This window comes from Xyrauchen texanus, chromosome 1 (genome assembly GCF_025860055.1).
Source record: "Xyrauchen texanus isolate HMW12.3.18 chromosome 1, RBS_HiC_50CHRs, whole genome shotgun sequence".
In the NCBI taxonomy this organism is placed as follows: domain Eukaryota; kingdom Metazoa; phylum Chordata; class Actinopteri; order Cypriniformes; family Catostomidae; genus Xyrauchen; species Xyrauchen texanus.
In genome coordinates, this window is record NC_068276.1 from 43,178,505 (window position 1) to 43,194,497 (window position 15,993).

The 15,993-nt window shown below is 35.6% G+C and overlaps 1 protein-coding gene and 1 pseudogene across 1 annotated transcript; one reads left to right on the forward strand and one right to left on the reverse strand.

Annotated features, from left to right (window-relative positions):
* Positions 1 to 1,578: 1,578 nt before the first annotated feature.
* Positions 1,579 to 3,048, forward strand: LOC127650908 (pleckstrin homology domain-containing family F member 2-like; annotated as a pseudogene).
* An 8,515-nt stretch (positions 3,049 to 11,563) lies between these two features.
* On the reverse strand, positions 11,564 to 13,855 carry LOC127649265 (protein C19orf12 homolog). The gene is made up of 3 exons (XM_052134298.1): positions 13,805 to 13,855; positions 13,308 to 13,490; positions 11,564 to 12,969 (listed from the first exon to the last, which is right to left on the reverse strand). Exons 2-3 carry the CDS (start codon positions 13,465 to 13,467, stop codon positions 12,704 to 12,706), a joined length of 426 nt encoding a protein of 141 aa, XP_051990258.1. The 5' UTR covers positions 13,468 to 13,490; positions 13,805 to 13,855; the 3' UTR covers positions 11,564 to 12,703.
* Between the last annotated feature and the right edge of the window lie 2,138 nt (positions 13,856 to 15,993).

Sequence of the window (15,993 nt, forward strand, 5' to 3'; positions counted from 1 at the left end):
ATGGTTACTATTACTAAAACCAAGTTACAATATGGATACTACAATAATGCTGTAACAAAACCATGTTTAATTGTAGCAAAACCTTTGGTTACTTCCAAAACATAAAAGAAAAACATGATTACTAAAGTTGTGGTTACTAGTCATGGTTACTACAATATTACTACAGTAAATCCATGGGTAGTTTTCTTAAGGTATCATTTATTAACGAGGATTAAAGATCATTATCAATGTTTTAACACCTCTGAATTTAAATAACCCTGTAAAAATGGTCACACAAGCCCATTATAATACATGTCATCTTTAGGCTTGTCAATAACTCCAGATGCTGTTTATCTGTTGTTACGTCAGGAAAGCACTGATCCCTTTTTGAACGAGCACTATGACTCAAAGGGTGAGCACTGTCTGCTGGTGTATTTTAGCATATCTGTATTTTAGCATATCTCAAGATGAGCTGAAAGAAAAAATAGTTCCTGTGCCATGCAAAAATTTGCTCATATAATTCATTTCTTTCCACTTCGAAGCTTATGAGATGAATTAATAATCATGTTATCTAAATATTAAGTTCACTAGTTAAAAAAAAGTTATGTGAGTTACGTTTACTTGTATCTGGTTAATGTTACTTAAAATGAAGTTACATTTACTTGAGCCAAATAAGTAAGTTTACTTATGCAATGCATGCAAACTGATTGCCTTGAAAAATCTAAGTAAGGTCAACTAATTAGATTTTCCAGTGTGCTGTACTGTAATAGCTAAATGTACAGACAATTTACATATTCATCCACAGCATCTAATTGCAATCACAGAGGAAGAGTTTTCCATATTTTTTCAATACAATGTCTGTCTTGGCCTGTTATGTATCTCATATTGTCTGTGGTTTTTTACATTCATTTCAAAATTATCCAGCAACTCAAAATTCCCCATACTCAAGCTAACTTTTATGTGTAAACAACTCAGGAATGTATGATTTTCCTGTAACAATTAAAAGATATATGAGGAAGATATCTACAGGGGTAAACGTCTTCTGTTGGTTTTTGCACTGTGCTATGGCTCCAAAAGATTTTGAATGTTTACAAGATGTATGCACTATTTGACTAGATTTCTTCAGCAAAATCTTGTCTTGTCAAGTCTGAACTAAATTCAGAGAAGAATGACAGACTGATGTGAAATGTTATAACAAAAACAACATCTATAATAACAATAAAACTCATCACTGTATTTGATAGGTATGCCGTTTATCATTTGATAAACAAGTGTTACAGTATACTCAATGTTATGACACCTTATGTTACCTGCTCAGGAATCAGCTGTGCAACTGACTTGAATCAGATATAATATTAGTTTAAAATATTTTATTCTGTGTTTGATTGACTTTAGTATGTATCTGGGTTATGTGCCTGTCAAGAATAAGGAAGTCTATAATTGTAAAAGAACAACATATTTTCCTAGAGCTTTGGCACTTCTGAGCAGATCAGGAATTTCCCACATCAGAGACAGGAAAAACAAGTTTATGAAAACAGTATAAAAGGGTTGTCTCAATAGTTTTTCTGATCAGTGAACTGAGAGATTTGGAAACACTGCTGAACACTGTTTGGCCAAGGAATCCGATTGACATTTGCAGGAGGAATCACACAATTTTTCTTTATTATTGCAACTAAAAGGACGAAACTGAACATTCAGAGTCGATTTACCCAGTGATAATTGCACGCATTTTTCTCAACTATCAGGTATTTAGCCAAATGCTTTTCATTTTATAATTATTTAATGTCTCGACACTTACTAAACCAACTTGACAGATATATATATCCAGCAGTTACCAGTCCCCTGAAATTCATTTGACCTTGTTGTTTTTACTTGTTTAACAGATAATGGAGGATATAGCATTTTCGGATCAGAACCGTGTACGCAATCCACGCAGTGCAGAGCTCTTTCCGCCGCACTGGAAAGACACTTCTGATACCTGGACGTGTTCTGGTGGGAGAGGGTCGCTTGCTGAAGTTGTGCAGGCGTGGACCCAAGCCCAAAATGTTTTTCCTCTTCAATGACATCTTAGTCTATGGCAGTATCATGGTGCCTGGTCATTGGAACAGTAACCAGCAGATCATCCCTTTGGAAGAGGTGCACCAGGAAGATCTTGAAGATGGATTGGCATTGGCTAACCAATGGCTTATCCGCACACCACGGAAGTCCTTCTATGTGGTGGCTGCCTCAGCTGAGGAGAAGCGTGCATGGATGGGGTACATTGAGCAGCATAGGGCCCTGCTCTTGCAAAGTAAGGGCCTCCCCATCGTCAGCACCGCTGTTAGGAACTTTGCTGCTACCTGGATCCCTGATATGGCTTCAGCCATCTGTATGCGTTGTTCTGAACGCTTCAACGTTACCAATCGGAGGCACCACTGCCGGATGTGCGGCTTTATAGTATGCAACGATTGCTCCAAGAATCGGGCCATGTTACACAACATCTCCTCCAGACCAGTGCGAGTTTGCTGGCATTGTATGAACAACATGCAAGATGGACTAGAGCAGGGAAAGAAAACATCCAAGGGAAAGAATTGGAAGAACTCCTCATTGGAGGACTCACCGTCACAACCCGAATTTGAAACTTCCAGCGAAGAAGAGCTCGAGGAGCAGATTGAATACCAGGTGCCCACCAAGTGGTTCAGCAACCACCTGGATAATAACTCCCCTTATTGTTATCTAAATCCCGAGCACATAAAACCTCCCGTCAGTAGACTTTGCAACTAGACAGAAGTGAGAACTCACTATAATGATGAACATTGCTGGAATAATGCACGTGTTGCACCAAAACATCTGGTGCACAGAGTAGATTGCCAGCAGGTATTGAGTATTTTGCACTATAGTCACTTCTACATCTTGTATTTTGCACTCTTATTTTGTGTTGTATTATCATGCGTTTTTGAATGTATACTGTAATATAATTGTATAGAATATGTTTTATGGCTTATCTGGTGTAAAAACATAATGTACAAAATGTGAAATGTGTGTACATTGTAATCAAGACAAGAATAAACTATATTATTATGAAATACTTCTAGGTTTTTTTCAGTTTTGTTTTTTATAGTAGATGTTTGGTGCAACCATGAAAAAAGAAACACATAAACAGCACTTAAAGGGGTTCTAAATTAATTGGTTCTTGGAAACAAGAACCAGTCTTCCACACCTCCCCTTACAGAGCACGCCCCACACTTTGAGAACCACCGTGTTCAATACAAGTTATGCTTAGTTGACAGCATTTGTGGCATGATGTTGGTTAACACAAAATATAACTTCGACTGTTTTTTCCTCTTTTTTTTTTTTTTAAGCGAAAATCTGGGTTACCGTGAGACTCTTACAATTGAAAGGCACAAATCCGTTAACACCAAAATAATTGCTTTTTCCAAAGTATAGCCACAAGACATTAAAAAATGTGTGTGTTAACATCATTTAAATGTGATATAACCACTTACTAACCTTTTCTGTGTAAGGTTATGATGACATAAAGCTACAAACTCATAAAAACATTGATTTAAACAAATTAACAGCTAAAAAAAAATACACAGAAACATATGTAATGCTTCAGATTTCACCCTTTAAAACCTCCAAAAATTGGCCCCATTCACCATTGTACAGTATTTGGCTCATTCACCATTGTACAGTATTTGGCTCACTGTAACCTCGATTGTTGCTTTTTTAAAGGAGCAACAAGTCTTATATACAAACAAATTTATTTAAATCAACATAGACACAAATACTGTCGATTGAATGAACTTTTGCATTGAACATGGAATATTCCTTTAAGACAAACACAATAAGGCCAGAAGTATGCGGACACTCCCTTCTAATTACCGAGTTTGGCCATTTCAATAATTTATGCAAGGACAAATCGTATTGTTACATACCAATCTGGAAAGCTGTGCTTTTCCAACTTTATGGAAACAGTTTAGAGTGGGGCCTTTTTCCATAATGAACAAAGTGGGATTCTGCAATTGTTATTTCAAACAGCTACAGTATTTCAACCTGATCCAACCCATAAAAATTGTAGCGTTTTTTATCATGACGATTTAGTCAGATGAAATACAAATTGACTTAAATAAAACAAGTTGGTTTAGATATTGCCTCATGAAGCAATTTTTTTTAGGTTACCTGACAAAATATTTATTACAGTGCAGAACGGCAATGCACAAAGTGAGGTCCACATGAGTCTGGTGTATAGAAGAACTTGACAAGCCTGCAATCAATGGAGATTAATTTGTTTATAGAATACTTATAATGTTGTGAAATGCCACATGTGATAGAAATTAACATGAAATGTTTAATCCATTCTGTAGTAGTTGTTTTGAATAAGCATTGTCTTAATTGCTTGTTTCAAAATGCATCATGCTGTTTCAAAAGCATTTGCCTAAGTTGAAAAACTTTGCTCTGTAACTATTGTTCCTGTATCTACATGATATTGATATAATAAAATGCATAAATCTTAAGAAGCCGTGTGTGTGTTAGGTTTGCCGCAGATTTAAATATAAAGTGTTACAACAAAATGTACTGTTACAGCCCACTCCAGTTTAGGTGTAGTAGAGGTCTAACAAGGAGTTGGAGTTCCCTTCTCCTATCCCAGCACTCGATGACTACAGATATTTTTTAATGCAAAAAAATACTTGCATTAACAGTAACTTGAAATACAAAAGACTAAAGAGGGAACAAGACCAAAATAATACAAAAAGGAACAATAACTGTGGAGCCAATAATTACCTTACCTCAATGGCGTAGCCAAGGGTGGGCCTGGACACCTAAATTAGACCCAGTCCCACCCAGAATCTTAAAGATTACACTTTGACTTCAACTATATATTTATAAAATAGTTTGAAAATGTATAAATTATGATTTCTGAAAGTGTGAAAGAACAGTTTGTATGTGGCACCTTTCTGTTAAGGATAATTTAGTTTTAGAAAAACTTTGTGAAAATTTGGCCCTTCCATTATTGAGGCCCATTCAAAAGTCATTTCCTGGCTATGACCTTGCCTTACCTGCACAAAGAAAATAGAAAATAAACAATATAAGTCTTCCTAACTCCCTCTCTAACAAAAAACAGGAGAAAAAAATAATTCATAAACAATACAGGCATACACCTCCATACAACTTCTCTTTAGAAACAAGTTAAGAGTAAATGGCTAAGATTCACATGCTAGCTCTTTGCAAAACAACTCCGACAACAAGATCAGCAACATTTTATTTCCACAAAGGTAAAAAGAAATGACACTTACATATTACAACTCTTCTACAAGCAGCTGCAACACTTGTCTGGGCTAGGAGAGGGGAAAACTTATCGAAGTGAGGTACTGCCATAGATTTATATCTTCCTCTCCCAAAAACAAATCATGACAGTCCAGTGATCAGCAGTCCTTAGTGACAAAAGCTGAGAGCAGACTGTGAGGAGAGAGAGACAAAGCAGGAGTAATCAGAATCAGAATGAGCTTTATTGCCAATTATGCTTACACATACAAGGAATTTGTCTTGGTGACAGAAACTTCCAGTGCAATATACAGCAAAAAAATTGAATAAAAGTAGAAAGTGAATAGAAAATAAAGATATACATATACACACACACACACACACACACGTGTGTACAAATACAAATCTGTTATATACAGAAGCAAGGGAATGTAATGGCAGAAGAGGTAGGGTATGTTTGATAAATATAAATATACTAAGCTGTGTATTGCACATTAATTATTGCCGCACTATGCATATATTGTTTATTTTGCACAGACGCGTTTGCCATCTGTATGCGTCTGGTCTGATCATTATCCTGATTTGTTATTTTGTTGCACACTGAAGAAGGCACACGCCGAAACCCGTCTGTGCAAAATAAACAATATATGCATAGTGCGGCCACTTTGTCTATTTTATATGTTATCTTTTAGGCCAGCACTCTTAAAATTCATTATATACACTGAGTGAAGCCTGCTTTCATCCTGGAAAAAACATTTCCTGTGCTTGAAGGTTCTGGTGCTCAGAGCACTGTAGCGCCTGCTAGAAGGCACCAGTTCAAAAAGGTAAAGGACAGGGTGAGTGGGGTCCAGAGGGATATTTAAAGCCCTTTTCCTCACTCTGGAAGTGTATACTGCCCTACAAAGGCAAAACGGCGTAACATCATGTTTGGTCAAAAATGAGTTAATGTCATTTTTGGGGTATTCAAGACCTCCTTTATCATGTGAATAAATATCGTGAGTCAATTTGATTGTTTTAACGAGAAATTAAAGGGCTATGACAACCGTAACATCCAAAACCATACGAGAAACCACAGCAGAACGCCGTAACAGTTGTTACGGCTCTTAGCCTTTGTTCCGGCACGCTGAATTTGAGTTTAAGGTGTTCTGACTTTGTTTCGCCTGGCATCAAGAGAGATGTTACGGTGCCGCTGTGATGTTACTGTACTCTGGCTTTGTCATACTGTCAAAGATTACCGCTCTTTTATTGTCACCAAACCGCGTAACATACACATGACACATCTTTGAAATAAAGTGTAGACTGCCGACTGCTTGTTTGTATTATTACTCTGTGATAGCGATGTGATAGGGCGATGGTTCAGATCTGTCAATGTCAGTGACAGCCCGGAGCTTGCTAAATTTAATCTGTGTCACGTAAATTAGCACTAACGTTGATGCTGACACTCGCCTCACATCAGATGCCGAAAACCAAATATTAAATACAGAGGCATCCTACCTTTCCATGCAATCCGATATAATCCATAGAAGATATAATCCATAGCAATGCACGTCATCTGCTGTATCCACAACAATCCATACGTTTTTGAGCCATATTTCCTTCTTGCAGGTGTTCACGTCAGATTTTACAGCTGGTTATCGCTAACGTCCGTACAAAGTAGGCTAACCTAAATAGTAAAAGTAATTCCAACTTTTTTCGGTATACTCTGTCTATATTATCTCAGAATTAAAAAGTAGTAATCCAAGTCAAGTTCGTTGACTGAGCATCTTGAGCAGTTTGGACTTCAAAGTTTAACCCTTTAACTGTCATCCCTCCCCCTTTTTTCGCATAGACATGAAAATCACTATCCAAACTTAAATGGTTGTATTTCAAGAATGCTTTGTCATATATACCTATGGACAAGTTGTGTTCCAAATTTTAGGTTGATATCTCAAAAAATTAGCTTTCAGTAAGATTTTATTTGGGCGAGGTAAAAAACTTGGAATGAGCAGTCTCTAATCTCTAATGTATTGGTCTAATGTTTAATTAATTATTACTCTATATCTTGCATTTAAATACATATACCTTTGTATTCAATTATAATTAAATTATCGTTATTGTGAAAATATGTATTGTATTTATTCATACTGTACATACTGTACTGCAAAGTAACTTATCTGTTATACTGTTTAACTGTGTTAGTGTTGCCGCACTATCCTGATCATTATAGCACTAAATAGGACCAACCAAAGGTCTTCTATATAATTTAAAACAAATACCATGATGACTAGACCTTGGTTAGGTGTTCTTATAATGGATGTAAGTATGGTGAACAGCAAGTAAATATTGATTATATGTCAGTTACGGCCTTTTGCCTTTGCATGACTCCTGATTTTTGGCACATGATACAAAGGCAGAGTACATTAACTGCCAAACAAGGGTCAAAGGTCAATTTTGAGCTCAAGAGTTTTTGCATACAAACATTTCTTCTGTATAGCAACTAGTTGTGAAATGTTGGGAGTCCTACCTATAATACTTTTGTCTGGACAAAACAGAAACTTTAAAGTCATTTTTCTCAGTTTCACACTCTAGTAAGTTAAGGTCTTTTGCTTTTGCAGGGCAGTACAGTTCTTGAAGGGAGGGCAACCAATAATACACTCAGGAGTCCGAACTGTCCTTTGTAGTCTTCTGAGATCCAATTCCGTAGCTGCACCAATACGTAGAGCTGCTGATACATTTCTACTCAGCAGACATTGAATCTGTCCTCTGCACTCTGACTGTCTGCTGAGTAGAACTTTGACTACACCAGTGAGCCAGCCATTCAACCTCCCTTCTGTATACAGACTCATCATTATCTTGAAAGAGGCTAATGACAGTGGTGTCATCTGCAAACTTCAGGAGCTTGACAGAGGGGTCTTTGGCAGTGCAGTCATTTGTATACAGGAAGAAGAGTAGTGGGGGGTGCACACATCCCTGGGGGGCACCAGTGCTGATTGTACAGGTGCTGGAAGTGAATTTCCCCTGTCACACTAGCTGCTGCCTGTCTGTCAGAAAGCTGGTGATCCACAAAACACAGTACACACACAAGGTACTGTACTGTGCAAAAGTCTTAGGCACATAAGATGTTTTAAAAAAATTGTCTTTGGATGGTTATATATATCTTCAGCTTTAGTGTGCCAATAGGAAATATACATTTTAAACTACCAAACAATCCTTTTGCAAATAGAATAGAAGAAAAGGGAGCTCAGCAACAGATTGCATGGCCCCCACAGAGCCCCCCCACTAAACAGTCTGGGATTACATGAAGAGACCGAAGCACTTGAGACAGCCTAAATAGATAGAAGAACTGTGGCGAATTCTCCAAGAAGCTTGGAAAATCCTATCTGCCAACAACCAAGAAAAACTGTATCCAGGTGACCTAGGAGAATTGGTACTGTTTTAAAGGCAAAGGTGGTCACACCAAATATTGATGTAGCTGTTTTTATGTTTACTGGACTTTGTATGATGTAATTGATAAATGAAAACTTTTTATGGCATCATTTTTGAAGACATCCTCACTATGCAACATTTTTCCACAAGTGCCTAAAACATTTGCACAGTACTGTATGTCTTATTATGTAACAGTGCCAACAGGTAGAACAAGTCAATGTTATAAAACAAGTGTTTTTTTGTTTAGTTTTTTTGGCACTGTCAGCCAAATGTTTATCTCTGTATGGAAAATATGTGTAGCACACTGCACAGTAACTAACAAAAAAAGTTCACTAGTGAGATCAACTTTCACAGGTTACTATTATTAGACAGATAAAAATAGAACATGAAGCCCACAAATGCGGTACAAATGTAGCCAACCCACTTAGATAGAGACTTGGCAACTAAGCAAACTGTCAAAAGTAAAGTGTTGTAAATTAAAGTAAATTAAAGAATGTGAATGTTGCATTACATTTCAAAGACTATTTGTTCATGCTCAACAGGGTGGTAATAAAATAAAATTAAAATCTTTGGATTAAAGAGACCAAGGGCAGTCGGACCGGCAAGACTATACATACACAAGGTAAGACAGCAATACTGTACAAAATATTAGTAAGTGTACAGAAATTGCAAAAAATAAATAAAATAATATTACAGAAATGGACACAGTAATGAAACAGTGCACTAATAACTAACTATTAACACCTAATTGTCCTATAGAATACTTTTCTCAACTTATTAAATTTAAGGAAAAAGCTTCCACACGGTGTCCATTATATATATTTGTCCATATATATATATATATATATATATATATATATATATATATATATATATAGGACAAAAAGTGCAAAAGTGTTCTTAACTCATTAAAACATTAAAAACTGACATCAAAACAAATGTGAATTTTGCCATGAAGCACCACAAAATGTCCAACACAGCATTCTGAGTTTATAAAAAATAACTATTGACATAAAAAAAAATACAATTATAAATATACAAAAAAAAAAAAAATACAGCCTCATCACCACTGCCTTTAAACACCGAGCGAACCTCTCATCGGGAGTCCGATATCTACCTGCTGGCGTCTTCGCGGGTCCAGGAACAGAGCAGTGAGGGTCCAGTGCAAGTTAGATGTGCCACTGGGGATTGGAGCATGAGTCGCGGCCAAGCCGCTTGAGTGAAGCCAGTGCCACACGTGCCTCGGACCAATAGCCCTACAGTTTAGTGCTTATTTGAAATATGTTCTTTTATCATAATCTTGACCAACCATTTTTTAGATTTCCGTCTTTCCCCATTCAAGTAGATAGGAGCTGCGCTGTCACGACCCTTGTTTACATAGAAAAATAGCTGTCCAAACTGCCCAGACACATTCCAAAAATGGCCGCCGAGTGGACTGACTTACCTCAAACTTTCTAGCAAGTCAGTCCACTGTCGGCCATCTTTGGAATGCTCTCATGAGGCTATTTCCTGTCATGCCAGTGCAGCTCATGTTCTACTTGAATGGAGAAAGGCCATTTTTGTGGTAAATGTAAGTATATATTTCAGCACTTGCATTTGCAGAGAGGAATTCCCCGTTACTTGACAAATCAGTTGAGCAAAGTCAAGCCTGACCAGTTTGCCCAATACTGCCAATGACATCAGAGTAGTTTTGTTCTTTTGTTGAGGAGCTCTATTATGATTTCAAGAAGAGGTTGGAATTTACCACTAGTCATTCACCATCCCAGGGCACCCCCTAAAACATAATAAAAGGAGATGAGGTGTGAATATCCAACCAATGGTAGAGCGTTTGGGACTTTTCATTATTTTTGCACTTCCGTTTGGTGACGCTAGTGGTGGAGAAATCACACTTCTGTTTAGACACAATTCCAAAAAAGATCAATATGCTGCCATACAACTTCATAGATTTATAGTTTGTGTTCAAAAATAGTTTGTGTTCACTTTACCTACTGAGTAACTATTAAAGAATATATTATAATTGAACCATGTGGTTAAAAAGTGAAGTAGTTGATCAAGGTATGTGGATTGCAAGAAATCAGAAATATTACTACACTGAAGCTGCATCTGACATCGCTCACTTATCCACTCATTCACTATTTACTATAGTGGATGTCTGTGATTGAGTGCCCTACTGTATATTATTTTACTGTATATTAATATATATATTCCATAATGTTTAATATATTAATAATGCTAAAAACAAGAATAAAAGCATTTGTACATGCATTCATTGTTGTATTTATTTTTATTATTTTACCAACTTGACACTCAAATCCAAATCCCATCCAAACTCAGCATAATTTCTGAGTGCTGAGAAGAAATTACATGTGCGCATAGCGCCCTCATGCGACTGTAATACAGTACTAAAGATATTATGAACAGCATCAAAGTCGTTCTAGCAAGTTAGTCCACTGGCTGCCATCTTTGGAACGTTCTCGGCTATTTCCAGTCATGCCAGTGCAGCTCCAGTCTACTTGAATGGGGGAACACCAAAATCTCAAAAACGGTTGGTAAAGCTTACTGTCAAATAACATATTTCAAATCAACAATTAAATCATCTTACCCTGGGGGGCGTCTTCCCCCATACCCTACTTGTATGTAGCCTTTATGTGAATTTTGGAGCTTCAAAAATTTGGCACCTATTCAATTGCATTGTATGGACCTACAGAGCTGAAATATTCTTCTAATATATATATATATATATATATATATATATATATATATATATATATATATATATATATATATATATATATATATACATAAAATCATAATTTGAGTTCAGCAGATGAAAGAAAGTCATACACATCTGGAATGGCATGAGGGTGAGTAAGTGATGAGAGAATTTTCATTTTTGGGTGAACTATCCCTTTAATTGTGACAAAAAGGCCAGAAAGCAGTAAAAGTTACATTTAGCATAACATTATAAATAACGTAATATTTAAAGTAGCCTAACATTTTACAACTCATGTTATAATATAGGCTATCCTATATATCCAAGCTAAAATTGTATTAGGATGTAAAATAAATGAAAAGAAGCAGATATTAAGACCACGTCAAACATTTTTCATTGTAACAACTCAATGAATTGAATATAGAACAACTAAATGACTATGTGTTGCCTACTAGGTGTGTGTGTGTGTGTGTGTGTGTGTGTGTGTGTGTGTGTGTGTGTGTGTGTGTGTGTGTGTGTGTGTGTGTGTGGTTTTAGGTTACAAACTGATATTTATAAGGGTATTATGTTATAAATGTGGTTTATGAGGACATTTCTAGGTGTCCCCAAATTCAAATTGCTTAAAAAAACATACAAAATTATGTTTTTTTTTTTTTTTATTTAGGTTTAGCATTAGTGGACAGAATCTATAGTTCATAGTATACAAATCATTATGTCTATGGAGAGTCCTCTATGATAATGATAGCTGCACCAGATGTGTGTGTGTGTGTGTGTGTGTGTTTTGGCATTTAAATGTATGTTACAGTGCTCATTGTTCTCCAGATGAACAAACTATCTTTCCTAAAGACCGTTTATAGTGTCATGTTTATTTGACACATTTCAAAAATGTGTTGTAAAGTTCTGCTTTGGCATTGTCCAGATAGTGACAACATACAATTTATATGTTTTACTTCACAAGTTGTCAATTCATAGTACAGGTCCTGCTGATATGACGCGAGTGTGTGTTGTAATGTGAGTGGTCATGCTTTACTACATATATTTCAAAATTGCAATTCGTCTCTTAAGGCATACAGCTTTTTTAATAAGGAAAAAATGACTATGTGCACCTTTAAATCTGTTTGTCATGTCAGTGCCGGAACTACTGTTACTACTGAAAGTAAACCTAGTGTTTCAACCATCTTTGGTTTTTGAAAATATTAACATATTTAGTACAAAGTCAAATGTAAATACACTTACACTTGAGAGCATACTTATTGAAGAAGAAAATTTGTTGATTGAAACAAAACAAGGAAGAGAAAATAATTATTAGATGGGGCCTTCAAAATGGCTTTGACTAAGCTGGTGGTATTCACCATGCAGTGATCAATCTCCATACTGCACTTCAGCGTTGAGCTCTTTTTTGGTATATGCGACAATAGCAGCAAGCACTTGCTGGTACAGAGAGGCATTCCCATTAACTTGGTCAAACAGTGCAGAAAAGTGTGACCATTCCATTGTGCCCAGTACTGCCATTACATCAGAGTACAGTTTGTCCCTCTGTGTAGAAGGCAGCTCCATGAGGATCTCAGGAAGTGGTTTGAACTGGCCACTGGTCAACCAACCTCCCAGGGCACCTCCCAAAGCTCCACCTGGAGCAATATAATAAGTGATCAGTATAGAGACATAGAGATTTGTTGGTTTCAGAAGGCAAACTGTATAATTAGTTTACAAATATAATACAATATAGCATATACAAGGGGATACAGTTGTAGTGTATAATGAATATTTTAGACAGTGTGTGTGTGTATATATAATATATATATATATATATATATATATATATATATATATATATATATATATATATATATATATATATCTTTTTGAAACTAGAGTATAAATGACAAAATGTCACCACCTAGTGGTAAAGAAGTGAAGGTTGCGAGAAAAAAAAGAAAAGAAAAAAAGACGTAAAGTAAAAACATACCAACAAATAAACCGGCTGGACCTCCAACCAGTCCACCTGCAAATGCGACACCACTAACTACAGCAGCTCCTTTCAGACAGTTCTTCACTGCTGCTTTTATCTTCTTTTGTGCTGAGACCTCGCAGCAAAGACGCAAAACATCTTCCACTTGACTGCTCATTGTTATGTGTAAACCCCGGAACCCTGGAATCGATATGACTTTTCATATTCAAAAATAAAGAAAAGCGAACCCTATAAACTAATAACTTAAATCAGTACTCTTAAAATTAATGCGCTACCCTGCTGCTCGATTGGAGATTTTATACTTAGGATAATATTTGAAATGGCTTCATTATTTGCATATTAGCTAATTGTGCACTAAAACACAGCCTTTACTTATCACTGTTTAAAACAATTTCATATATTTAACTTTTTTTCACGCTTAAGAATGGATATGATAAACATAAAAACTGCAACACTGCTTTCTTTCACAATATAGTTAACTTTAAAGAGCTTACCAAAGATGATGAGTGAGAGTGCCTGATAAAGTTACTTTCGGCTTCACTTTCATCATGAATTGACTTCCGCGGTCTGCTCAACTGATGGGACCGATGAGTGATCTTTATTGATCTTTATCACTGTTTGTGTAGGCTACAACGTGAGAGAATTTACACATCATTTTCAATTTAATAAAAGTAAAATAAAAAACTAAATCTAACACAGTGAATTTTGTAATCTTTAATAGGCCCCTACAATAAAAAATTAAATATATTAATTTAGATTTATTTTATTTTTTAAAACATGACAATTCAATTTAATGGAATTTTGTTAAGAAATGAAAATCCATAAATCTTAAAAATAGGCACGCACACACACACACACACACACACACACACACACACACACACACACACACACACACACACACACACATATATATATATATATATATATATATATATATATACATATGTACGGCTGATAATAAAATGTGCTTCAGAATATAAGAAATACTTACTTGTCCAAATAAGAATACTTGAATAAAACTAATATAGATGTTAACACATGAAACTTTTCCCTGATTATTTGACATAACAAATAATTGTAGATAAGATTATGTAATTTATTGTATTAGATAAGATGAATTTGATGAATAAGATCTTAAAATATATAATATAATATGTACATTATAAAATAATACATAATATTATATTATATATTATCTAAGATCTTATAAAGATTTTATGAAATGTATAAAATCATATAATATATTCATTTCATTAATATAAACTATTGCCCATCATTTTAGTATTGTGTACATTTTCAAATGTTTTGATTTAATATCTTTTGTTAGAATGAAGACTGGTAAAGTTGGAAGACACTGGTAACAATGGCATGACCAATGACTGACACACAAGCAGAACACATTTCTGTGAAAATTGCTCATACAACCATTCTTAAATAAACTGTTACATGAATGTAGTCAACAAAGTCATAAAGAAGTCAAAGCACTGTTTATACAATTTGCACAAAAATGAATGACACTTGGTACCATTTGAGTTTCATATTGCCACACTGACAGACATCTAGAGAACATATGGGCTCCTTTTTTAAGTTCTACATTTTGGGGAGTTCTCTGACATTTTGAAAAGGAGCCTAGATGTTCCCCAAAGGTTTCTGCCTGAGTGACAATCTGTGGGGCTGAAAATGGTGCCACAAGTATCACTCATTTTTATAGTGTCTGCTGTTTCTATAATTTAGAAAGAAAAAAAACATGTATCAATCTACTCAATATTGATTTCCCTGGAACCGTGGAAGGAAATAGTTCAAAAACTCCCTCTGTTAACCACTTCAATTAACCATTGTTCCCTAAAATCAATGTCTTTCCTCAAGGGCAACACATATTAACATCTTAAAATGCAAGTTTCTGTTTCATTATTTCACAAACACAAAAAAGCAGTACAGAGACTGAGACATGTCTTAGATAGTTCAGCATGGCTGGGCTTTCAAATCTTAATATCTTAAAAGCATTCATCTATCGCGTGGTAGAGACATTATTAGAATAACCTGGATTACGCACAGGAATTGCAATTTTGTTTCAAGAGCCCCAACAAATAGCAACAAGAGCTCAAGCAGCATATACATGACATGGTCAAGTCATTTTTATTTGTATAGCGCTTTTCACAACAGACATCGTTTCAAAGCATCTTTACAGAAGATCATGCATTAACAGAAAATGAAACTGTAATACATATGAAGTCTTAGAGTCATCATTGTGTAGTTTGATTAAATATGATTGTAAATTGTGTATAGAAATCAATAAATAATAATTGTATTTAGAACCCCAGTGAGCAAGCCAAAGGCGACTGTGGCAAGGAACACAAAACTCCATAAGATGTTGGTTAATGGAGAAAAATAACCTTGGGAGAAACCAGGCTCACTGTGGGGGCCAGTTCTCCTCTGGCTAAACAGCATGAATGTAATGCCAATATTAGTTATTTATGTGCAGTGCAAGTCATGGTTTATAAGCACCTATTATGCCCCTTTTCACAAGATGTAATTTAAATCTTTGGTGTCCCTAGAATGTGTCTGTGAAGTTTCAGCTCAAAATAACCTACAAATCATTTATTATACCATGTTGAAAATGCCAATTTTTGGGTGGGAATAAAAACGAGCTGTTTTTGTGTGTGTCTTTAAATGCAAATGA